The following is a 26,568-nucleotide window of genomic DNA, read 5'->3' as shown; positions in this document are numbered from 1 at the left end:
GAATCTTACAGCTTGGGAGTTTTGATGCCAAACATACTACAAAGGGTCTGGCCCCAAGCAGCAGGGAGCAGAAGCATCCTGGCCACCCAGCCTGAGGGTGCCCCAGGTGAACTGAAGCCCATCTCAGTCTTTGACTCTCTTTTTTTGTTGTATGTGTGAGAGAGGAAACCCAGACCCAGAAAAGAAACCTTAATAGGGACATGCAGATAAAACAGGCACAGGCTGAGATGGGTTGGACCTGCACTTTTATTTGGGGCAAGAGGGCTAGACAAGCAGGATGAGGTCCTGGAAGGGGAAGATCTTCTCCTCCCCAGGTAACCCCTGGGGGCAGTGGGGACAAGGGACTGGTTCATGCAAGCCTCTTGCCTCCCAGTCATAAGATCACACATTTGGAACTGGAAGGAGTCTTAGAGGTCATCTAGTCCAAATCTTTCATTTTAGGGATGAAGAAACTGCGGAGTTACCCAGAGAAGTCACATGACTTGTGACTTGCCCAAGGTCACACAGATAGTGTCAGAGCATGGTCCTTTGCTCCAAATCCAGTGCTCCTATGGCTTTGCTGATGTCCTGTCCCTGTAGGAAGTTCAGAGGAAAAGGAGAAGGGGAGAGGAAAGCGGTTTTTGGGTCCCGGGAAACCAGGCGTTCTGTTTTGTTTATTGTAAACGTCCCGAGGCCGCCTGCGGAGTCGGGCGCAAAGGATGCCACCTGGAGGCTGAGGTATCAGTTCCCACAGAGATGACTGGGTGGCTAAGAAGAGGTCAGTCACCGTAATGACTGGTGGAGGGAGGAGCCAGTCACTATGGCAACAGCAGAAGTATTCCTTCAGGGGGGTGGGGCAAAGGTCAGTCACCATAGAAACAGCTCTGAGGACCCACAGCCCTGATCACCATAGCGACTGCTAGAGGACCCCTTCCCCTTCCAGAGGCGGGGACAGGACTAATCCTTCCACAAAGGGGCGGGGCAGATTGGTCTTCTGGTTGAAGTCTCCAAACATCATACCTCCCTCCCCCAGGAGGAGGGGCAGAGGCCAAAGTTCCTTCCCTAGGGGCAGGACAGATGCTAGTCCCCATGCCTAAAAAATGCCCTTGCTGAGGAGAATGGAGTGGATGTTGATCTCCATGGTGACACCCAGAAATCCCTCTGGCCGGGAGATGGGGGAGAAAACCCGATCAGATGCTGGTCCCCATGGCAACATCTTAGAAAACTCCTTCCACTCCAGGGGAAGTAGCAGATGCTGGTCCCTGAAGAGGCACATCGAAGTCCCTCTCTGGGGGCATGGCAAATGCCAAACCCCTTGGTGACCGCTGAGGGAGCCCCTTCCTGGACCTTCCCCCCAGTTAGACGTGCAGGGGTCTCCAGGCGCTTGGGTCCCGCCAGCCCCAGCCCCAACGCGCTGCTCCTGGGTCCCGGGAGCCCGGCGCTCGGTAGCAGTAGACACCAAAAAGGCGATGTTTCTTGTCCGGGAAACCGAGGTTGCGCACTCCCGGCCGCTGGCCTCCGCAGCGAGCCCGGGGGTTGACAATGGGGTAACGCACGCTGCCGTCTCCCAACCAGCCAGCCTCGCAGCGGTCCAGCAACTGCAGCTTCCAGGCGGCATACAGCTGGCCCACCTTGGCCACTGCAGCGCCACTGCCGGCACAGGCCCTCACCGCCTCAGGGAAGCTCACCTTGCGGTAGGGCTTCAGGAAGAATACTTGACCTGTGGACACAGACACAGAGGATGATGCCCAAAAGGCTAAAAAAGAATGCATACCCTTTGATCCAGTAATCCACTGCTAGGTCTGTATCCCAAAGGACCTGCTTGTACAAAAAATATTCATAGCTGCTCTTTTGGTGGTAGTAAAGACTTGGAACAATTTTTGGTATATGATGGTGATGAAATACTATTGGAATAAGGAATGATGAACAGAATGACCAGCAAAAGAGGAGAAAACCTTCATGAACTGATGCAGAGTGAATAAGCAGAACCAGGAGATCATTATACAAAGTAAGTGCAACATTGTGGAAGGATAAAGTGTGAGAGACTTTGCTACTAACAGCAATACAATGAATGATCCAGGACAATACTGAGGGACTTATGAGAAAGAACACTATCCACATCCAGAGGAAGAACTGTGGGAGTAGAAACACAGAAGAAAACACATGATTTATCACTTGCTTATTTGGGCATATGTTTTGAGGTTTTTGCTTTATAAGATTATTCACTTATAAAAATATGGAAACGTGTTTTGCAGGCTAATACATGTAAAACCCAGATTGAATTGCTTGCCAGCTCCAGGAGGTGGGAGGGAAGAAGAGAGGGAGACAATGTGGATCATATGACTTTAGAAAACCTATGTGGAAATTTGTTATTAAAATGAAATTAGAGTGAGAGGCCAGGACTGACGGGAGGAAGAACTGACCGAAGGACCAACAGGAAAGTCAAAAGCTTGGGTTTGGGGCCGTGGGCCTGGGAAAGAATATAAGAAGATTGAGGTGAGGAGTGCTGAGGGACTATCAGGTCCGGAAAGAGCTGATAGGGCAGTCAGTATAGAAGGTGAAAGAGCTGACAAGAGATAAGAGTGGAGTAGCTGCTGAGAGAATGAGGATTCGGGAGTGGGGGTGGCAGGGATGAGAGATGGCTTGGAGACCTGAGTGGGTCTAGAGAAGGATGAAGATGGGAATGGGGGTGGGGTGGGGGAGGAGGGGCAGTATTGCCGGAGCAGGGCAAGTGACTTCAATGAAAAGAGGCAGAAAGGAAGGTAGGGCCCAGGGGGTTTGGGGAGGAGCCCGAAGGCCAGGCAGGGCATGCACTTACCCTGCAGATTGGACGTGAAACAGAAGGCATCGTAGCGCTCATCCTCCTTGTGGCGGTAGCCGTAGTTGCGCACGCCCACGGGAGACTCCCGGCGGCCGCACTCTTCCCGTGGCTGACCCACGGGGTACTGCACGGAGCCGTCCTGCAGCCAGCCCGCGTTGCACCAGTCTAGGCCCTCCCGCCACGCTGCGTGCAGCTGCTCATAGGAGGCTAGGATGCCATCCTGCTCAGCGCACGCCCGCTGCGCTTCAGGGTAAGTCAGCGTGTAGCGACCCAGCCGGGGATGGTAGGGGAAGATCACACCTGATTTGGGACGAGAGTGGAAAACCTGAGATTAAAAAGGCCCAGGCACAGAGACCCCCCCATCTACCCCCTCTATCTTCCCCATCATCCCTCCTACACAGAGGCCATCAAAATCACCTCCCCAAAGCCTACAATAGGACATTCTATCCTATTCCCTGCCGTTAAGCCCCAAAGCCAACTCCCATCTGCCCCTGGATGACTCAGGCACCAGGCAAGACTTACCTTGTCCACAGGAGAAGGCCTGTAAAAATGGAGATTTGAACCCCAGACTTCAATCCCCAGAAATCCTTGGCCACTTCCCAGAATGCTTTGTAACCTCACCTGAATTCCCACCTGGGCCGAGAACAAATTATTGTTTAAAGGGTCTCCGCCTATGGCTCACTCTCTTGCTACTTCCACTTCCAAGCAGACATGTCTCTCATGATATAAGTGAAATTGAATGGGCCTTTCCATCCTCCTAGGCACGTGCTTTCTTACTTGTCTTTTCTTAAATTCTTAATCTTTAATAAACCTCATAAAATATAATACTTCTAGCAGAAAAACTAATTTTTAAATGCTACAGGCCACACTCCTCAGGCTAAGAGTTGAGGCTGTGGATTACCTTGGCTTATTTTCCCCTGAAATTCCCCCCTCACCCGGTTTCACCCATTATTCATGGCTAGCCAAACTAAAAAATCCTCTTCTTTTTTTTCTTTGCTCATGCATTTCCCATGCTTGGGATGCCCCCTCCCCATCTAAATCTGCTGTGGGAGCCCATGGTTATTTTCTCTTCCTTAGTTCCAGTTTCCTCATCTATACAATGAGTTGAATTTGATGATCTCTACCTCAATTCCAACTCTTAACATGATGTCCTACCTCCTAAAATACCTCCTGGCTCAAAGATTCTGTTCTAAGGGGCCCTTCTGGCTCTAACACTCAGTAGTTTGAAATTCTACTGGTCTTACTAGTCAAAATCCAACTTTCTCTGACCCACCAAAATAGAAATAATTTTTCCTTCCTTTGAACCTCTCGCCCTTCCCTGATCCCTACAGAACCTGTATCTAAAGACTTTTAATACCCCTCTACTTGGTATGGGAAATTATCTGTCTACTTATCTTATCCCCTACTAGATTAAGTCATCTGAACAGAAAAGACCCTGCCACAATCATTTTTATATTTTCCCTAGCACCAAGCTCAAAGCAGGCATTCTATATCACAGAAAAATTAGCCCATCAGAACTAGAAAAACATCTTCAAGATGGTCTAGTCCAGTAATGGCAAACCTTTTAGGATCTTTTAGAGACCCTCTTTTAGAGGGGCATGTGCCATGCCATACCCCCAGACCCTCCTCCACCTAGTCCCCCCTACCCTGCCACCTTATCCCAGCCAGGGGAGGGAGTAAGCTCAGAGGGTCAGGGAGACTTGGTGGAGAGGGGGAAGGAAGTAGCTCCACCTGAGTCCCACTGCCTTTCTAGTTACTAATTCTGCTGGGGATGGTGAGCATGCCCACAGAGAGGTCTCTATGTGCCATCTTTGACATGCATGCCATAGGTTCGCCATCATGGGTCTAGGCCAATATACTTCTTTTACAGATGAGGAAATAGAGAACTACCTCCTACTGCCTAAATGTTGTTATTTAACCAGGCATATATCCAGGTATGGATATATGCCTCAAGGCTCTGAACTGACTATATGTTCTTCTTTTGCAGACTTACCAGCCTCTTTATATCTAGTTCTAATCTTCCTCCCTCTTTTCCCCACCATTGAAATGAAAATCTATATCACTTACTGCATGCTGAATGTCTCCACTTGTATTTCCCATGAGAATCACAAATTCTACATGTCCAAAAAAGAACTCATCATCTTCCTCTCCTTCATTCTAGCATCACATTCATGACATTGGAATTATCTTTGACAGTTTGCTCCCTCTTACCTCCTCATCCACTCATCTGCTAAGTCTTGTGTATCCTGCTGAAATTTATCTCATATTCACCCCCCTCTCTACTTAGACAACCAACACCATAAATCAGGACCTCATCCCCTCTTCCGTCAATTATTGTAATAGCTTCCTAATTGGTCTCTGCTTACGAATAGCTAGTATTTAATCACACTTCAAGGTTTGCAAATGTCATCTCATTTCATCCTCACAACAATCTTGAGTGCTGTCATAATTATGCATTTTGCATAATTTCCCCATTTTGCAATTGGGGAAACTGAGGCTGAGAGAAGTTAAATGAATTGCCTAGAATCATGAAGCTAATAAATATCTGAGGTCAGATTTAAACCCAGGTCTTCCTCGCTCAGGATCCAGAACTCTATCCACTGTGCCACCAGCTGCCCCAACTTCCTTTACTTCCGATCTGCTTTCCACAAAGGACCAAAATAACCTTCCTGAAGCAGAGATATAAGCATATCACTCCCCTGCTCAAAAACCTTGGTGGCTTTCTATTGCCTAAAGGGCCTCTGCCATTACTCTTCAACCTGCCCTCCTAACATTATTTGAAATTACTCTGGATCCCACTCTACATTCTAATCATATTGGGTTACTTACTGTTTCCAAATCTGATGTGTCATTCCCCACATTAACCATCCCTCTTCTTGGAGTACATGCTCTTCTCATCTTTGCTTCTCTGAATGCTCATCCACCTTCAAGGCTCAGCTGAGCTGCCACCCTCTTGTAGGAACCTTCCTTGGTCCCCCCCCAAGATTTTAGCATTCTCCTCTTCTTCAAAATAATCTTTGCTCATTTGTATAATCTCATGTTCCCTTAGGAGAATGTAAGCTCTCTGAAGGAAGGCCCTGCTTTGTTTTTGTCTTTGTATCCATCCAAGTACCTAATTTGTTGGACTGAGTTATGTGATCTTAGCCTAGTCAACATGGAGAGTTAAATGGCAGAGCCAGGACTAGTCCCAGAATTGTTTATGAAATCCCCCAATGCTAGCTCCCAATCTTATTCAGGGAAACAATTCCCTCACCCATATACTGATCGATACTCATGTCTCAAAGGGAAAGAGACCCAGAGGAGATCCCAGGGCCCTTCCCCAAATTCCACATATTCTTTTTTTTAACCCTTAAATTCCAGTCTTGGAATCAATACTGTGTATTATCTGTCTACTTATCTTATCCCCTACTAGATTAAGCCACCTGAGCAGAACTGGTTCCAAGGCAGAAGAGTGGTAAGGGCTAGGCAATGGGGGTTGAGTGACTTGCCCAGGGTCACACAGCTAAGAAGTGTCTGAGGCCAAATTTGAACCCAGGACCTCCTGTCTCTAAGCCTAACTCTCAATCCACTGAGCCACCTAGCAACCTCTTACACATACATTCCTACAGGTGCTCATGGTTTCAAGGAGCACAACCTCTTCTATTAGTGATTCCAATGGGAAGGACAGGAATTTCCTATGAAAAAGGAGGAGATGGAGGGTCTTCAAAGCTATATTTGAGATCAATGGACACTCCCCTCCCTTCTTCATGCTACTAAAACCACAAAACTTAGCTGTATGATGCAATAAAATTATTATTATTATTATAGCAGCTAGCATTCATATAGTATTTTAAGGTAAAGCAAAATGCTTTATATATGTTAACTCACTTGATTCTTACAATAATCCTATGAGGACAACCCTGTGAGATAATTGCTATTATTAACCTCATTTCTAGGATTTGCCCAAGTTCACATAGGGTCTGAGGCAGGATTCGAATTTAGGTCTTTCATTCAAGTCCCACACTCTATCCTAGGGTCTCACAGTCAGAAGATCTGGGTTCAAATTCCAGCTCTAGTACTTATCAGCTGTATGATATTGGGAAGATCACATAACCTATCTGTGTCCCAGTTTCCTCGTCTATGAAACAAGAAAAAGAATTCTTGTTTTACATGTCTCAGAGCACTGTTTTGAAGAAATTGCTTTGTAAATATTAAAATATGATTGGAATATGAATTTTTATCTTAATTTGTTAATTATTTAGTTTCATTTAACCAGGTGTTCTCAGAATGTGGTTTGGGAACCCTAAGCATCTCACCCCTCCCTTCTTTAAAGACCTCTTCAGGAGGTCATTAAGATCAAAATCATTTTCATAGTAATAGTTGATTTGATTTCTTAAAAAGTAACTATCCTAATATAACCCACTTCAACAAAAGCTCTTGGGGGGGTCCTCAATAATTTTTAATAACATAAAGAAGTCCCAAGATCAAAGCATTCAAGAACCACTGTTAAAAAACATTCTCTGAAGTCTCTGCTTTTGGGGCAGTAGATAGAGTGCCAGACCTGGAGTGGGGAGGACCTGCGATCAAATCTGACCTCAGACACTTCCTAGCTGTGTAATCCTGGGTAAGTCATTTAAACCAGTTTGCCAATTTAGGAAAACTTATGGGGAAATTTATTATTATGTGTAATTGGTAAAAATAAAAATAAAAAAACAAATCAGTTTCCTTAGCCTTCCTTCTTCCAGTTGATACTAGGAAAGAAGATAAGGGTTTAAAAAAAAAAGATGCTACTTTTGCCTATAGATATGGCCAAAGTGGTCCTGAGAAGCCGTTAGCTCAAAGTAGGTCCCTAACCTAGATTGCTAGAGGGAGAGGATGCTCTGACTGATTCCCACACATCTAAATCCACTGACTTGGACTCCCCTGTGCTAAATCTATCACTGTCTTCTCTCCAAAGATAGTGATGATTTGTCTAGGTCTCTTCCAGCCCAGAGATCTTCTTTCAGTGCTGAACACCCCATATAGAAAATATCTTCGGTATCTCCCCAATATCATATGTTGTTACATGTTTAGCTTCCTGGACCTATCATAGAAACTACCCTCTCCCCCAGTGCCCAGCTCTGCAGACAGGAAATAGATGCTGAAAATACTGTTATCCAATGAAATTGTTATGAGGATCTTTGTAGTCCAAGATGCTGTGATTCTTGGATCCTGAAATCAGTATTAATAAAAATCCAGGTTTTCCCAGAGACTGAATTGAGAAAGCTATCTAATACAACCTGTCCACCTTGGAAAAGAATCTCCTGTACAATATACCTGACAACAGATCATCCAGCCATTGCAGAAACTCCTTAGAAATTGAACTCCTTGAAAGTGAGAGGACTGTTGCCTTAAGGTATCAATTTGCCTCTTCATATAGACTGACCACTTAATAAATAGCTTTTAATTAATTCATTCAGTGAGTGAAAGCCCATTGCCTTGGGAAGCAGCTCATTCCACTTATGAAAGCCCTAATTGTTAGGAAGTTGTATTTTTCCCCTTAATCAAGTCTAAACCTACCTTTGTGTAATTTCTACTGTTGCTTTCTATTTGGCTTCTTGAGGTCAAGAAGGACAAGTGGGATCCCATTTTCCATGACTGCCCTCTAAATATTTACCTCCCCTAGTTTTTTTCTTTTTTAACCTAAACATCCTTAGTTCCTTCCATCAATTCTCATGTACCATGATTTGAAGGTCCTGATTAACCATTGTAAACCTTGAAATTTCTCAGACTTGTGAATGTTAAAAATTTCCCCATTGGACTGGGAACACTCCCCATTTTGATGAGAAAACTCCTTGCTATGGGAGGACCTCTACTCCACCCCTACTTAAGACTGCTTTAGGGGAGAAAACTCCTTGCTAAACAATGAAAGTACTTGGACCCATGCTTATAATAAGGCAATGAGTTCTTTGAGCCATGCCTGTTTTTTAGAATTGATACAATGAGATGCTAGGTACCTAAAAGGGTCGGGCAAGTTTTCTCTTAATGAGATTAGTTGACTCAGCTGTGTTTTCACTGATTCAGACTTCCTGAGGAGATTAGTCGACACAGCAGCATTTTTTCTGGTTCAGACTTACTGAGGAGAATTGTCGACTTAGCAAGAATTCAGATGGGCAGTCCTTTGGAAAACATCTACAGTGATTGGTAGATGTAAGGACTTAGGGGAGGTGACATAGGAGAAAAACCCCTATATAAGAAAAAGCAGAATCTCTTGAGAGAAAAAAATCCTTTTGGAGGATCTCTGATGAGGATGGCTTGGGAAGAATCTCAAGAGAGGCTCTGGAGAAGGGAAGCTCTTGGAGGACAATCTCTAAGGAGGTCTCGCTGTAGCTCCTCTGAGGGGACTCTGTCCCTCTGGAGGCTCTGGAGAGAGGCCCTTTGGAACAGTCTCTGGCTGGAACTCTCGCTGGTGAAGCCAGCTGAGATGGAGCTGGCCTGGTGTCACTAGAATCCTTGCTTAGACAGATCTTGTGGTGAATGTTAAAAGACTGACTGACTGATCTCTCTCTCTTAAGACTCAGCTCTAGGCCATGTTGGCTTAAGGCCCTTCATACTTATTTCCTTTTTCTCTCTTTCTCTCTTTTCTTTAATTCCACATTTGTATTAATTAAAATCTCTATAAACCCAGTTGAGAGACTTCCGGTTAAGATGGCGGCTTAGAGAAAGCTGAAGTTCAGATCTCCGGAAAACCCTTCCCGACCGATCTCAAACTAGAAGCTCCTAAGGCGCCGAAATTCAAAACGATCAACAGCACAGACCCTGGGAACCCTCCTCCTGGACCTGGACCCGGTTCAAAAGGTACGGCTCCCCTTAAAAGCCAGAACCCGAGATCCCTCGGACCTCAGGGGTAGGAGCGCAGAGTCCAAGGCTCCCGGAAGCGGCAGCCGCGCCGGGCTCAGAGAGCAGGGTCTGAGGAACAACAACCCTCAGGGTCTTCTACCCAAGTCCCAGTCCGGGTGAAAGTTACTGCCTGGGGCTTCCGCTGCAAAGAGCCGGTCGGTCAAAGAGCCGGTCGGTCCGGGTGAAAGTTACTGCCTGGGGCCTCCGCTGCAGAGAGCTGGTCAAAACAACAGCATCCCTCAGGGCGGGCAAGACAGCCTCAAGGGCTGGATCCTGCTATCCAAGTCTCAGTGAAAGTCTGTGCTCTCGGAGCTTGGGGAAGCGGCAGCCCATCCCCCCGCAGGCCCACGAAACAGCCTCACGGCCAGGGATTCTGAAGGCAACTTCCGGAAATCGAGCCAGGGGGAGAGTGTGGCCTCGTGGTCCGACCCTTCCATTCCAGTTCCAGTGAGGCATATTCAGTTTAACCCAGGGAACACTCATAGAACCAACATCTGCCCAGGACTAAAGCCTCTGATCACCAGACAAAGACAAGAAAAGCCAATCCTCCACGTTCAGAGATGACAAACTCCACAGAAGCACAGAAGCCCCAAAATACCAAGAAAAATAAGAAGAAAGGGGCGACTCTGGACACATTCTATGGAGCCAAAATACAAAATACAGAGCAGATAGAAGAAGATATACAAGAAAATTCTCCAAAATCTTCCAAAGGAAATAGAAACTCTCCACAAACCCATGAAGAATTTGAATCAGAAAGGACCAAAAAGATGGAAGCCCTCTGGGAGGAAAAGTGGGAAATGATGCAAAAGAAATTCACGCATCTACAAAACCAGTTTGACCAAACTGTAAAAGAAAACCAGGCTTTAAAGCAAGAACTAATAAAGCAAAGCCAAAACACCAAGAAATTAGAAGAGAACATAAAATATCTCACCGACAAGGTGATAGATCTGGAAAACAGGGGGAGAAGAGAAAATTTAAGAATAATTGGACTCCCAGAAAAGCCAGAAATAAACACCAAACTGGACATGGTGATACAAGATATAATCAAAGAAAATTGCCCAGAGATTCTAGAACAAGGGGGCAATACAGCCACTGACAGAGCTCACAGAACACCTTCTACACTAAACCCCCAAAAGACAACTCCCAGGAATGTAATTGCCAAATTCCAAAGCTATCAAACAAAAGAAAAAATCCTACAGGAAGCCAGAAAAAGACAATTTAGATATAAAGGAATGCCAATCAGGGTCACACAAGACCTTGCAAGTTCTACGCTGAATGATCGTAAGGCATGGAACATGATCTTCAGAAAGGCAAGAGAGCTGGGTCTCCAACCAAGAATCAGCTACCCAGCAAAACTGACTATATACTTCCAAGGGAAAGTATGGGCATTCAACAAAATAGAAGACTTCCAACTTTTTGCAAAGAAAAGACCAGAGCTCTGTGGAAAGTTTGATACCGAAAATCAAAGAGCAAGGAATACCTGAAAAGGTAAATATTAAGGAAAGGGGAAAAATGTTATCTTCTTTTACTCAAACTCTCTTCTATAAGGACTACATTTATATCAACCTATGTATACTAATATGTGGGGAAAATGTAATGTATAAATAGGGGGTAAAGAAAGACCAAATAGAATAATGGTTCTCACACAAAGATTCACAGGGGAAGGGGAGGGGAAGAAAACTCCTATAAGAAGGAGAGGAAGAGGGGGGGGGGGTTACTTAAACCTCAATCTCAGGGAAATCAACTCTGAGAGGGAAAAACATCCAGATCCATTGGGATCTTGAATTCTATCTTACCCAACAAGGGTAAGGAGAAGGGAAAACCAAGGGGGGGAGGGGGAGAGGGAGAACAAAAAGGGAGGGAAAGAGAGGGGGGAGGGGGAGGGAACAAAAAGGGAGGGACTAAAAAGGGAAACATCAAGGGAGGGGACAAGGGGGACTAATTCAAAGTAAATCACTGGACTAAAAGGTAGAGCCGAAGAAGAAAAGGTTAGAATTAGGGAAGGCAATCAAAATGCCAGGGAGTCCACAAATGACAATCATAACTTTGAACGTGAATGGGATGAACTCACCCATAAAACGTAGACGAATAGCTGAATGGATTAGAATCCAAAACCCTACCATATGTTGTCTTCAAGAAACACACATGAGGCGGGTTGACACCCACAAGGTCAGAATTAAAGGATGGAGTAAGACCTTCTGGGCCTCAACTGATAGAAAGAAGGCAGGAGTGGTAATCATGATATCTGATAAAGCCAATGCAAAAATAGACCTGATCAAAAGGGATAGGGAAGGTAATTATATTTTGTTAAAAGGGACTCTAGACAATGAGGAAATATCATTAATCAACATGTATGCACCAAATAATATAGCACCCAAATTTCTAATGGAGAAACTAGGAGAATTGAAGGAAGAAATAGACAATAAAACCATACTAGTGGGAGACTTAAACCAACCATTATCAAATTTAGATAAATCAAATCAAAAAATAAATAAGAAAGAGGTAAAAGAAGTGAATGAAATCTTAGAAAAATTAGAATTAATAGACATATGGAGAAAAATAAATAGGGATAAAAAGGAATACACCTTCTTCTCAGCACCACATGGCACATTCACAAAAATTGACCATACATTAGGTCACAGAAACATAGCACACAAATGCAAAAAAGCAGAAATAATGAATGCAGCCTTCTCAGATCACAAGGCAATAAAAATAATGATTAGTAATGGTACATGAAAAACCAAATCTAAAACCAATTGGAAATTAAACAATATGATACTCCAAAACCGTTTAGCTAAAGAAGAAATCATAGAAACAATTAATAATTTCATCAAGGAAAATGACAATGGCGAAACATCCTTTCAAACCTTTTGGGATGCAGCCAAAGCGGTAATCAGAGGCAAATTCATATCCCTGAAAGCTCATATTAACAAACAAGGGAGAGCAGAGATCAATCAATTGGAAATGCAATTGAAAAAACTCGAAAGCGATCAAATTAAAAGCCCCCAGCAGAAAACCAAATTAGAAATCCTAAAAATTAAGGGAGAAATTAATAAAATCGAAAGTGATAGAACTATTGATTTAATAAATAAGACAAGAAGCTGGTACTTTGAAAAAACAAACAAAATAGACAAAGTACTGGTCAATCTAATTAAAAAAAGGAAGGAAGAAAAGCAAATTCACAGCATTAAAGATGAAAAGGGGGACAGCACCTCCAATGAGGAGGAAATTAAGGCAATCATTAGAAATTACTTTGCCCAATTATATGGCAATAAATACACCAATTTAGGAGAAATGGATGAATATATACAAAAATACAAACTGCCTAGACTAACAGAAGAGGAAATAGAATTCTTAAATAATCCCATATCAGAAATTGAAATCCATCAAGCCATCAAAGAACTTCCTAAGAAAAAATCCCCAGGGCCTGATGGATTCACCTGTGAATTCTATCAAACATTCAGAGAACAGTTAACCCCAATACTATACAAACTATTTGACATAATAAGCAAAGAGGGAGTTCTACCAAACTCCTTTTATGACACAAACATGGTACTGATTCCAAAACCAGGCAGGTCAAAAACAGAGAAAGAAAACTATAGACCAATCTCCCTAATGAATATAGATGCAAAAATTTTAAATAGGATACTAGCAAAAAGACTCCAGCAAGTGATCAGAAGGATCATTCACCATGATCAAGTAGGATTCATACCAGGGATGCAGGGCTGGTTCAACATTAGGAAAACCATCCACATAATTGACCACATCAACAAGCAAACTAGCAAGAACCACATGATTATCTCAATAGATGCAGAAAAAGCCTTTGATAAAATACAACACCCATTCCTATTAAAAACACTAGAAAGCATAGGAATAGAAGGGTCATTCCTAAAAATAATAAACAGTATATATCTAAAACCAACAGCTAATATCATCTGCAATGGGGATAAACTAGATGCATTCCCAATAAGATCAGGAGTGAAACAAGGATGCCCATTATCACCTCTACTATTTGACATTGTACTAGAAACACTAGCAGTAGCAATTAGAGAAGATAAAGAAATTGAAGGCATCAGAATAGGCAAGGAGGAGACCAAGTTATCACTCTTTGCAGATGACATGATGGTCTACTTAAAGAATCCTAGAGATTCAACCAAAAAGCTAATTGAAATAATCAACAACTTTAGCAAAGTTGCAGGATACAAAATAAACCCACATAAATCATCAGCTTTTCTATATATCTCCAACACGGCTCAGCAGCAAGAACTAGAAAGAGAAATCCCATTCAAAATCACCTTAGACAAAATAAAATACCTAGGAATCTATCTCCCAAGACAAACACAGGAACTATATGAACACAACTACAAAACACTCGCCACACAACTAAAACTAGACTTGAACAATTGGAAAAACATTAACTGCTCATGGATAGGACGAGCCAATATAATAAAAATGACCATCCTACCCAAACTTATTTATCTATTTAGTGCCATACCCATTGAACTACCAAAATACTTCTTCACTGATTTAGAAAAAACCATAACAAAGTTCATTTGGAAGAACAAAAGATCAAGGATATCCAGGGAAATAATGAAAAAAAACACATATGATGGGGGCCTTGCAGTCCCAGACCTCAAACTATATTACAAAGCAGCAGTCATCAAAACAATTTGGTACTGGCTAAGAAACAGAAAGGAAGATCAGTGGAATAGACTGGGGGAAAACGACCTCAGCAAGACAGTATACGATAAACCCAAAGATCCCAGCTTTTGGGACAAAAATCCACTATTCGATAAAAACTGCTGGGAAAATTGGAAGACAGTGTGGGAGAGACTAGGAATAGATCAACACCTCACACCCTATACCAAGATAAATTCAAAATGGGTGAGTGACTTAAACATAAAGAAGGAAACCATAAGTAAATTGGGTAAACACAGAATAGTATACATGTCAGACCTTTGGGAGGGGAAAGGCTTTAAAACCAAGCAAGATATAGAAAGAATCACAAAATGTAAAATAAATAATTTTGACTACATCAAACTAAAAAGCTTTTGTACAAACAAAACCAATATAACTAAAATCAGAAGGAAAACAACAAATTGGGAAAAAATCTTCATAGAAACCTCTGACAAAGGTTTAATTACTCATATTTATAATGAGCTAAATCAATTGTACAAAAAATCAAGCCATTCTCCAATTGATAAATGGGCAAGGGAAATGGATAGGCAGTTCTCAGATAAAGAAATCAAAACTATTAACAAGCACATGAAGAAGTGCTCTACATCTCTTATAATCAGAGAGATGCAAATCAAAACAACTCTGAGGTATCACCTCACACCTAGCAGATTGGCTAACATAACAGCAAAGGAAAGTAATGAATGCTGGAGGGGATGTGGCAAAGTAGGGACATTAATTCATTGCTGGTGGAGCTGTGAACTGATCCAACCATTCTGGAGGGCAATTTGGAACTATGCCCAAAGGGCGACAAAAGAATATCTACCCTTTGACCCAGCCATAGCACTGCTGGGTCTGTACCCCAAAGAGATAATGGACACAAAGACTTGTACAAAAATATTCATAGCTGCGCTCTTTGTGGTGGCCCAAAACTGGAAAACGAGGGGATGCCCATCAATTGGGGAATGGCTGAACAAACTGTGGTATATGTTGGTGATGGAATACTATTGTGCTCAAAGGAATAATAAAGTGGAGAAGTTCCATGGAGACTGGAACAACGTCCAGGAAGTGATGCAGAGCGAGAGGAGCAGAACCAGGAGAACATTGTACACAGAGACAAACACACTGTGGTATCATCGAACATAATGGACTTCTCCATTAGGGGCGGTGTAATGTCCCTGAACAACTTTCAGGGATCCAGGAGAAAAAAAAACACCATTCATAAGCAAAGGATAAACTATGGGAGTGGAAACACTGAGAAAAAGCAACTGCCTGAATACAGAGGTTGAGGGGACATGACAGAGGATAGACTTTAAATGAACACTCTAATGCAAATACTAACAACAAAGCAATGGGTTCAAATCAAGAAAACATCTAATGCCCAGTGGACTTACGCGTCGGCTATGGGGGGTGGGGGGAGGAAAAGAAAATGATCTATGTCTTTAACGAATAATGCTTGGAAATGATCAAATAAAATATATTATAAAAAAAAAAAATAAACCCAGTTGACTTGGGTATTTGAATAATTGGGAATATTTCCCTGGCGACCACCTTATATTTTATTTAAAACCCAAGACACTGTAGTGAAACATATTTCTGCGGTCAAATTTACTCACCCTCTCTTATATCTATCCCAATTTATATCTTCCACTATTTTAATCACTACAGTTTAAGACCTCAACCATTTTAAATCTTACACCATCCAACTTGACCTCCTCTGGAAACTCTACAACTTATTGATGTCTTCCTAAAATGGAGTGTCCAGAACTAAATATAATCATCTCAGTGGATCTATCCAGAGGAGAGTCCAGAGATCCTTTCCTACCCTGCTCATGGATGCTAGATGCTTGTCTTAAAGATGGCATTAATTGTCTTGGCTGCCATCTTGCACTGTTGACTTCTGGCAAACTTGCAGGTCACTAAAACCCCTAGGTCTTTTTCAAGCAGATTTTATACTTGCAAAACTGAGAGGTGGGGGTAGGAACAAGGTTTAATCTCAAGTATTAGATTACATTTATCCCTAGTAGATTTCATATTATTAGATCCTGGTCAATATTCTTTGTTTAAGATTGCTTTGAATTCTGACTCTTGTCCAAACAATTAACAGGAATTTATCAAGCTCTAGGCAGTTTGGTGGCTCAGTAGATAAAGAGTGAGGCCTAGAGATGGAAGGTCCTGGCTTCAAATCTAGGTTCAGATACTTCCTAACTATGTGACCCTGAGCAAGTCACTTAATCTCCATTGCCTTGCCTTTGCCCCTCTTCTGCCTTGGAATTGCTACAAAAGGGAAAGGTTAATTTTTTTAAGCACTGACAATCAATTGAATGCAAGGCCTGGAGTCAGGAAAAACTGAATTTAAATCCAGCCTCAGACACTAGCTGAATAATCCTAAGCAAGTCATTTAACCTTCATTTGTCTTAGTTTCCTCAATTGTAAAAATATATCTTAGTTATTGTTGTTCATTTACATCCAACTTGTAACTCCATTTGAGATTTTCTTGACAAAGACACTGGAGTGGTTTGCACTTTCCTTTTCCAGCTCATTTTATAGATGAGGAAACTTTAGGCAAACAAAGTTTAAATGATTTGCCCAGGATCACACTGCTAGTAAGTGTCTGAAGCTGAATTTGAATTCAGGTCTTCCTTATTCTGAGCCCAGTATTCTATCCACTCTTACCATCTTGCTGTCCTCGTAACAGTTATGTTTAATGGTGGTTTTGGGAATCAAATGAGATTTTTAAAGTGCTTAGCATATAGCAGGCACTATATAAATGCTAACTTTTATTATTCTTTGTAAGTATATACAAAATAGATGCAGGCTATCTTGGGGGGAGGGCTCTTGCAGCTGGGCAGACCAGCAAAAGTTTCTTTTGAACTAAATTTTGAAAGAAGCCAGGACTTCCTCCAAGGCAGGAGGAAAGAGAGAGAGCATCCCAGGTCTGGGGAACAATCAGTGCAAAGACGAAGATGGGATGATGAAGTATGGTGTGTAAAGAAGAAGAGGTGGACGTTTCTTAGCTGCGTGATCCTGAGCAAGTCACTTAACCCACATTTCTTAGCTCTTAAAGCTCTTCTGCTTTGGAACCAATACCTAATATTAATTCTAAGACAGACGATAAGGATTAAAAAAAAAGAAAAGCAAGAAGGCCAGTCTGGCTGGACTCCAGAGTGTAGGAAGAGGAATGACACTAGAACAAAGTGAACAAGAGAGCTCAGAGCCAGATTAGGAAAGTCTTTAAAAGTCAACCAGAAGAGTTTACATTTGATCCTATAGGAAATAGGGAGCCAGTAGAGTCATTTGAGAAGGGAAATAATATGGTCAAGCCTGGACTTTCAGAAAATAATTTTGACAGCTGCGTGGAAGATGGATTAGAGGGAGGCTCTGGAGGCATGGAAATTAATTACAAGGTTATTGCAATGGTCCGTGTGTGACGTAATGAGAGCCTGAAATAGGGTGGCGGCTGTGTGAATAGGAGGAAGGGCTTAGATCTGAGAAATGCTGTAGGGATAGAAATGAAAAGATTTGGCACCTGATTGGAGATGTGGAGTGAGTGAGGAGGAGGAATTCATGATGACTTGAGGTTTTGAACTTCAGTGACTGGAAAAGAAATAGGGAAGTTTGGAAGAAGGATGCATTTGAGGGGAAAAAAAGAGAGTGAGTTTTGCTTTGGATATCTTCAATTTAAGATGGCTTTGGAGCAAGAATCAGTGAATTGAGAGCCAGGCCTAGAGACTGGAGGTCCTGGGTTCAAATATGACCTTGGACACTTCCTAGCTGGGTGACCCTGAACAAGTCATGGTATTGATTCTAAGGCAGAAGGTAAGGATTTTTTAAAAAAAGATGGCTATGGGACATCCTGTTCAAAATGTCCAAAAGGCAGTTGATAAGAGAAGATAGGACTAGAGAAAAAAAAGGTAGGGATGGATTTATATATCTCTTGGTTATCCACATAGATATGATCCTTGAACCCACAGGAACTGAGATCCTGGGTTCAAATTTGGCCTCAGACACTTCCTAGCTGTGTGACCCTGGGCAAGTCACTTAACCCCCATTACCTAGCCCTTAACATTCTTCTGCCTTGGTACCAATACATAGTATTGATTCTAAGATGGAAGGTAAGGGTTAAAAAAAAAAGAAAGGGGCCAGGACAGAGCCTTGGGGGTATGCCCAAAGCAGGCATGGCATGAATAATGGCGAAGGGGATTGGGAAGGAGTAGTTGGAAACATAGGAGAAGCCTTGAGAGTATAACAAAAACTTAGAGAGAAGAGAATATCCAGAAAGAACAGATGGCTGATCAATCAACCAATTAATAAGCATTTATTAAATGCTTATGTGCCAGAAACTGTGTTAAGCACTAGGATACAAAAAATAGGTGGACACAGGATCTTTGCCCTCAAGGGGCTTACATTCTGATGGAGCATATAAACAACTGTGTACATACAAGATCATATATGGTATAAAGTGTGGGGGTAGTAATCAAACAAAGATATCAAAAGGGTGATTAAGGGGAGGAGAATCTGGAAAAGGGTTCTTGCAGAAGATAGGATTTTAGCTGAGCCTTAAGGAGGATGAGATGAGAAGAGAGAGTTCCAGGCCTAGGAGATAGTGAGTAAAAAGACACAGATTGGGAGATAGTGCCCTGTGGGAGGTACAGCAAGACAGCCCACATTGATGAATCATGGAGGAGAATATAAAAAGGATTAAATTATAAGAAGGCTGGAAAAGGTAGCTAGGGGCCAGGCTGTGAAAAGAATTTTATATTTGATCCTGGAGGTTAATAGGGAGCCACCAGATTTATTGAGCCAATGAGATCAAATTTAAACTTTAGAAAGATCACTTTGGGGGGGGGGCAGCTGGGTAGCTCAGTGGAGTGAGAGCCAGGCCTAGAGATGGGAGGTCCTGGCTTCAAATCTGGCCTCAGACACTTCCTGGGCAAGTCACTTAACCCCCATTGCCTAGCCCTTACCACTCTTCTGCCTTGGAACCAATACACTGTATGGATTCCAAGAAGGATGGTAAGGGTTTAAAAAAAAGTAGGGAGAGATGAGGGGGTCAAAGAGACAAACCAGCAGGATATAGTCTAAGCATGCTATAGTCTAGGCATGAGGTGATAAGGCTGGGAACTAGGGCACTAGCAATGTCAGAGAAGTAGACATAGACAAGAGATGTTGTGAACGTCAAAATGGCAAGACTTGACAACAGATCGCATATGACTGGAAGGATGGCGATACCATTGATGGTTAAAGGGAAGGTAGGAAGAGGGGAGGGTTTGGGGAGAAAGATCATTCTGTTTTAGACGTTGTTAATTTAAGACATCTACAGGACATACGATTTGAGATGTCCAAGAGGCAGTGATGAGAGACTGAATGTCTTGAGTGAGGTCAAGGCTAGATTTTTAGATCTGATGAAATAAGCAGAACAGGTAGAATGTTGTACACAGTAACAGAAATATTGGACAATGATTCTGTGAAAACTTGACTACTCTCGGCAATGCGATGATCTGAGACAATCCTGAAAGATTTATGATGCAAGTAAGATATATCCACCTCCAGAGAAAGAACTGTTGGAGTCGTCTTTCACATCAGTGTATGGTTTTATTTTGGGGTATGTTTGCTCTTACAACAATGACTAATATGGAAGTGTGTTGTGCATGACAATAGAAATAAACATTTTTTGAGATATTTAGATCTGAGAATCATTTGCATAAAGATGATAATCAAATCTATGGTGGCTTCTGAGAATACCAAGCAATATAGTATACAGTAAGAAGATAACGCCCAGGGTAGGGTGTTAGGGTATACCCACAGATAGAGGATGTCAAATATTCTTCCTATCTTTGATCATTTGTGTATTTGACCAACATGCCTTTTGAAACTTTCCTTTTAAGTTTCTAATAAAAATATTGAATAGAAGAGGGAAAAGCACAGATCCGTGGCATGCCCCACTGGAGCTTTCCTTAAAACATGCTGATGTCACATCATTAAAGTTCAGATTAAAAGTTCAAAAAAATCTAATGTAGTTATCAATTATTCAGTCATTTATGAACCTACATAACTGAACCATCATTGAGCTCTCATCTCTTCCTTTCTTTTTTTTTTACTTTTGACCTTTTTTTTAATTACACATAGAAACCATTTTTGACAATTGTTTTCTGACATTTTAGAATTCAGATTCTCTCCCTCCCTTCCCCAAGTTCCCACCCAAGGTGGTAAATAGTCTGATATAGATTACACCTATATCAGTTTAGCTTTCATCTTTTCCACAGAAATAGCCGAGACCTTGTCAAATGTCTTGTTAAAATCTAGTTAGACTATATCTAGAGCATTCTCTGATCTTCCAGTCAGAGAGCTTCCACCTCATCAAAAAGGATATTGGATTAATTTGTCATGAACTATTCTCAGGGAAGCCATTCTAACTCTTTATGATTGCTGCTTCCTTTTCTAGATGTTCATAAACCATCCTTTAAGAATATATGATGGAGTTGGAAGGGATGTGGGAAACTGGAACACTCATCCACTGCTGGTGGAACTATTCAGCTATTCTGAAGAGCAATATGGAACCACCTCCAAGGGGCCATAGAACTACATATATACCCTTTGACCCATCAATATCACTATTGGGTCTATATCCCAAAGAGATCAGAGATAAGGGAAAAGGACCTACTAGTACAAAAATATTTTTAGCAGTTCTTTTTGTAGTGGCAAAGAATTGGAAACTATGAGGCTGTCCATCATTTGGGGAATGTAGGAACAAGCTGTGGTATATGGTTGTAATGGAAAACTATTGCACCATAAGAAATAATGAACAGGATGAGTTTGGAAAACCTGGAAAGACTTATATGAACTGATGCAAAGTGAAGTGAGCAGAACCAGGAGAATACTGTATACAGCAACAGAAATATTCTACAATGATCAACTGTGGAGGACTAAATTATTAATAGCAAAACAGGGTTTTAAGGGATTCATGATAAAAAAAAATGCTATTCACAGCTAAAAAATGAACTATTGGAATCTGATTATTTACCACCTTGGGGAGGGATGGAGGGAGGTAGAGAATCAGAATTACTTAATGTCAGAAAACAATTGTCAAAATTGTTCCTACATGTAATTTTTAAATTCAGTTTTTTTTTTAAATACACAATAGAATTTTGCCAGCAATCAAAATAACTGGTCTCATTCTCTCATATGATCTTCAACTTGCAAAGCTCTTTCCAATCTATGAAGAAATTGTTGGACATGGCAGGAATTATTATTGTCCCTTTTGTAGTGTCACTCTGTTGTGTGAAAATGGAGCAAATGAGACTATAAAACATCAGGAATGAGGCTCGGTTGCAAACATGGGTCTAAGAAGGAGGTACTAGTTCAAGATTAACTGAGATCCAAAGGAAAATGATGTCACAGATGTTGACCTTGGGTCAGGTATCCCCAGACAATGCCACAAACCATTGCACTCTTCCACCCACCTTTACTGAACTGGGAAAAACTGCTGGGTGAGAGAATGCTTAGGCAGCTAGATGGTACAGTGGATAAAGTGCTGGTCCTAGAGTCACTGAGATTCATCTTCATGTGTTTAAATCTGACCTTAGACACAACCCTAGCAAATCACTTAACTCTATTTGCCTCAGTTTCCTCATCAGTAAAATGGTCTAAGGAAGGAAATAGCAGGTCACTTCAGTACCTTTCCCAAGAAAACCTCAAATGGAGTCACAAAAAGTCAGAAATGGTTAACAACAAAATGAAAATGCTTAGGCTTAGAATTTCTAAGACTTAAAGCTGGCCTCAATTTGGCCTTATTGGTCAATGGTCCTTTGTCCTCTCCTCCTAAGGAAGAAGGGTTGATGCCTGAGAGAGAGAGCTTAAGGCTGTCCCTCCTAAGATTAGCTCTGTTTTTTTGTTGTTTTTTTTTACCAGAGAGACCTCATAATTTGAGTTGACCCCACCTTAGGCAAGGGTCAGAGAAAGAATCCAAAGAAGAAACAGGGCCCTTCAGTCCTGGTGGTCTACAGGCTGTGACCCTCCCCAGAGGACAGTATCAGATCCAAGTCTACCTCTTTAGAGACGGAGAAGTAGTTTTGAGAGAAGGGAAGAGAGAGAGAGAGAGAGAGAGAGAGAGAGAGAGAGAGAGAGAGAGAGAGAGAGAGAGAGAGAGAGAGAGAGAGAGAGAGAGAGAGAGAGAGAGAGAGGGAGAGAGGGAGAGAGGGAGAGAGGGGAGAGAGAGGGAGAGAGGGAGAGAGGGAGAGAGGGAGAGAGGGAGAGAGGGAGAGAGAGGGAGGGAGGGAGGGAAGGAGGAAGGAAGGAAGAAGGAAGGAAGGAAGGAAGGAAGGAAGGAAGGAAGGAAGGAAGGAAGGAAGGAAGGAAGGAAGGAAGGAAGGAAGGAAGGAAGGAAGGAAGGAAGGAAGGAAGGAGAGAAAGAGAGAAAAGAGAGAGAGAGAGAGAGAGAAGAGAGAAAGAGAGAAAGAGAGAAAGAGAGAAAGAGGAGAAAGAGAGAAGAGAAAGAAAGAAAGAAAGAAAGAAAGAAAGAAAGAAAGAAAGAAAGAAAGAAAGAAAGAAAGAAAGAGAGAAAGAGAAAGAGAGAAAGACAGAGGGGCACACAGACAAGGCAATGTTGGTACTAACATTAAATTTAATGTATATTAAAAGGCATAAGTTGTAAGAGTTTTGCTACTTTATGTACAATTCTCATTTCTGTCCTGATTTTCTGATTCATAATAAATATTTTTTAAAGACCATAAATTTTGTTTGCTGAATTAAAACACTCCTTGACAACCAGTGATGCTATTTTTTCTTCTAATAGCACAACAGTATCCCACTTCTTGATTCTTCTAATCAAAACACCCTTCTACACCATCCCATTTTCCTTATTTCTAATCAAAATATTGTTATACTTTCTGATTTGTCCAGTGGAAATACCCACACACATACCCACACACACACACTATCCCACTTTCTTTTTCTTTTTATTAAAATGCCCCCCCAGACTATCCCACTTCTTTTTCTCATGCCTCCTACATTGACCCCTGGGCCAGGTACCTTCTAAGTCCAAGCTGACCATGCCAAGCATCATCTTCGAGCTCATTGGTGACCTCACATTCGTAACGGCCATAGTCCTGCAGTGTGACATTTCGGATAATCAAGGAGGCATCTCCAGGGCCATCTTCCTGCAGGATGTCCGACCCCTGTAGCTGCCAAAAGCCCGCCTCTCCTTGCCCATGGCCACAAAGACATCACGGAAAGCCAATGGGTCAGTCACTTTGGTCCACTTGAGGCGGATTTCATCCTCGTCATGGCTGAGATATCATAGTGATAGCGGCAGGGCAGGACGATGGTTCCCCCTCGGTGTGTCACCACCTTCCTGGTGCTGTCTGGACCACCACAGCCCCCGACTCATCCTCTGGAGAGCACGGAGTGTCAGAGGAAAGAAGCAACCACCCAGAGGAACTCTGAACACTGAACCACCTACCCCACCGTCACCCTCCTCTGGTCATTGTGGAAGAACAAGGGAGCTCAACTACAAAAGGCAAGCTAATCCTAGGTCAGGACCCAAATGGAGGCAAGGGATTGGGTTGGAAGGAGTGCTGATCGGAATAAAAGAATTTGAGGACTAACTCTAGCTTGTTCCCCATGTATGTACCCTTAGCCTTCCCTCCCAATGTAGTGTCTTTCAGTAGTCAGAGAAGGCTCCATGAAGGGATGGGGGCCCATGTACTAGGAGAGGAGGCGAGCGATGAAATGAAAGTTCTTTGAACAAGAGGGGGCTGAGTCGGGGGCATGAGACCCTCAGTGAGGGGGTGAAGAGAAATTAGATGAGAGAGAGAATGGAGGCTCATTGAAGGGAATGAAAGCTGTCAGGGAGAGAGACAAGTTCACAGAAATATTGATGGTTCTGTGAAAAGGACGGAGGGCCTACTGAGAACAGGTGGATTCTCTTTGAGTGGGCAGGGAGACAAACCAAAGGGAGGGGAATCTCAGGTGGGTTGGGTAAAGGCTTAATGAGGGGAATTGGACCCAATGAGGAATATTAGGGTTCAGGGAGGGGGATGGGACCTAATGAGGAAAGCTGGCACTAAGTGAAGGGGGATGGGAGCATAATAAGGAATATAAGGGTTCAGTGAGGGGAATGGAGCTCAGGGAGAGGGATGGGACTTAATGAGGAATATTAGGGTTCAGGGAGGGGATTGGGACCTAATGGGAGAACTGGCACTAAGTGAAGGGGGATGGGAGCATAATAAAGAATATAAGGGTTCAGTGATGGGGAATGGGGGCTCAATAAGGAGAATGGAGCTCAGGGAGAGGGATGGGGTTTAATGAGAAATATTAAGGTTCAGTGAGGGGGATGAGACCTAATGAGGAGAACTGGGTCTAAGTGAAGGGAGATGGGAGCACAATAAGAATATAAGGTTTCAGTGAGGGGAATGGAGCTCAAGGAGAGGGATGGGGCATTAATGAAGAATATAAGTGAAGGGGATGGGACCTAACGGGAGAATTGGGATTAAATGAGAGGAATGGAGCTCACGGAGGGAGATGTTCAACTCAGAAAGGACAAAGATTTCAATGAGGAGGATGAAGACTTAATGAGAGGAATGGAACTAAACGAAAGGAAAGAATTCAAGAAATGGGATGAAAGTTTCATGAAGAATGAGAGTTCAGTGAGGGAGATTGGTGCTCAGTAAGGGGATAGGAGGTCACAAAGAGTGAATGAGGGCTCAGTGAAATGGGTGAACCCCATTAAATGTGTGAAGGAAGGGATGGTTTCATGGGAAGAAAGGGATCTGTGAAGGCCAGGATTATTTCTCATTTCTCACCTTATTCATGCCATGGGGAACTTCTAGGGGAGTACTGCACAGCCCTCCAACTCACCTAGCACATGGACAATCTTCTTCCGGCCCCTGTCACTGCCCCCCAGGGCAGAGGCTGCAAATACCAGGAGGATCCAGATGATGATGCCCACTGGCTGGCAGAAGGGCCCCTAAGGGAATGGAGGTGCCTAATGTAACTAGCAGATAGGGACTGATCCCTCTGGGGACTAGGAACTGGAGAATGGGGAGAGGTTTATGCAGGTATCTACTGCATCTCTACCCACAGGGCCCAGCTTAATTGAGTCCTCCATTCCCATAGGTTTCCTCTCAGATCATTTTCAGTACAGATTCCTAGAGAGAGTAGACTGTGACTTGAGTTTTGAAGGATATAATTGGGAATTGGGGGAGACAAGGAAAGGGAGGAAGAAGAGCACAATCTAAGGGAAGGAGCAACCTGAGGATAAGTGGAGGTAGGGAGGCATAAGATGGGTTCAAGATACAGTAAGGAAGCCAGCTGACTAAAGGATGGGCTATGTGTAGAGGCACCATGAGAGGTAAGGCAGTGCAGTGTAATGGGAAAAGCCTTGACCTAAAAGTTTGGAGACCTATGCTATCATCCCAATCCTGCCACCAGTTAGCTGTGTCACCTTGAACAAATCACTACCCCTTCTCTGGACCTCAATTTCCTTATGTATAAGATGTATAGAGGGGAACAAAGAGAACTAGATGACCTCCAGACTTTCGCCCAAAATGTACAATTTTATGGCTGGAACAATAGACTGGGAATAAATTCCAAAGGGCCTTGAAGGCCAAGCTAAATAATTTACATATAACTTTGAGCCTCTATACATAGAGATCTGTCATCCTGCCCTCAATGGTATTCCATTTCTGTGTCCTCAGTTCTCTTTCTTCCCTCCTCTAGCCATCCAAGAAAGTTCCAGAATGGAACCTGAGCTAATGGTATCCATTTAGGAATTGGTGGTCATGATAGCCTGGTACTTGGTATCCCAGGACCCATTTCTCATAGGAAGCACAGAAAATCCATCACCAGGAATGGACTTGGGAGTCAGAGAACATGACTTTGAACCCCCTCTCCTCTCCATTCTGCCATTAATAGCTCCAATGAGATAAAAGATGTGAAAATGGCAACATAAAACACAATAATCATAGAATGTCAGAGATGAGGGGGCCAGGCAGAGATGGGGGGGGGGGGGCCTTATAACACTCTATATCCAAACTTGGAAGGGACTGAAAACATATCAAATCTGAGAAGAGCTGAAATGTCAGAGGTTCTTAGGTTCTTAGAACACAGTGTCAGAGCTGGGAGGGCCCTTAGAGCACTGTCAAAGCACTCTCTCTCTCTCTCTTTCTCTCTCTCTCTCTTTCTCTCTCTCTCTGTTTCTGTCTCTCTCTCTCTCTCTCTCTTTCTCTCTCTCTCTC

At 42.7% G+C, this 26,568-nt stretch overlaps 1 protein-coding gene across 1 annotated transcript in view; it reads right to left on the bottom strand.

The window, feature by feature from the left end:
• Positions 1 to 228: 228 nt before the first annotated feature.
• Positions 229 to 26,568, bottom strand: part of HAPLN4 (hyaluronan and proteoglycan link protein 4) — a 28,226-nt gene continuing 1,886 nt past the window's right edge. The window contains 8 exon segments of the mRNA XM_007489200.2: positions 229 to 1,699; positions 2,798 to 3,100; positions 23,363 to 23,387; positions 23,389 to 23,498; positions 23,501 to 23,626; positions 23,629 to 23,682; positions 23,685 to 23,723; positions 25,190 to 25,298. Of these exon segments, the coding sequence (XP_007489262.2) occupies positions 1,338 to 1,699; positions 2,798 to 3,100; positions 23,363 to 23,387; positions 23,389 to 23,498; positions 23,501 to 23,626; positions 23,629 to 23,682; positions 23,685 to 23,723; positions 25,190 to 25,298 (1,128 nt within the window). The 3' untranslated portion in view covers positions 229 to 1,337.

Source organism: Monodelphis domestica, chromosome 3 (assembly GCF_027887165.1).
Source record: "Monodelphis domestica isolate mMonDom1 chromosome 3, mMonDom1.pri, whole genome shotgun sequence".
NCBI classification, from domain to species: Eukaryota; Metazoa; Chordata; class Mammalia; order Didelphimorphia; family Didelphidae; genus Monodelphis; species Monodelphis domestica.
This window is presented reverse-complemented; position numbering and strand designations above follow the sequence as displayed.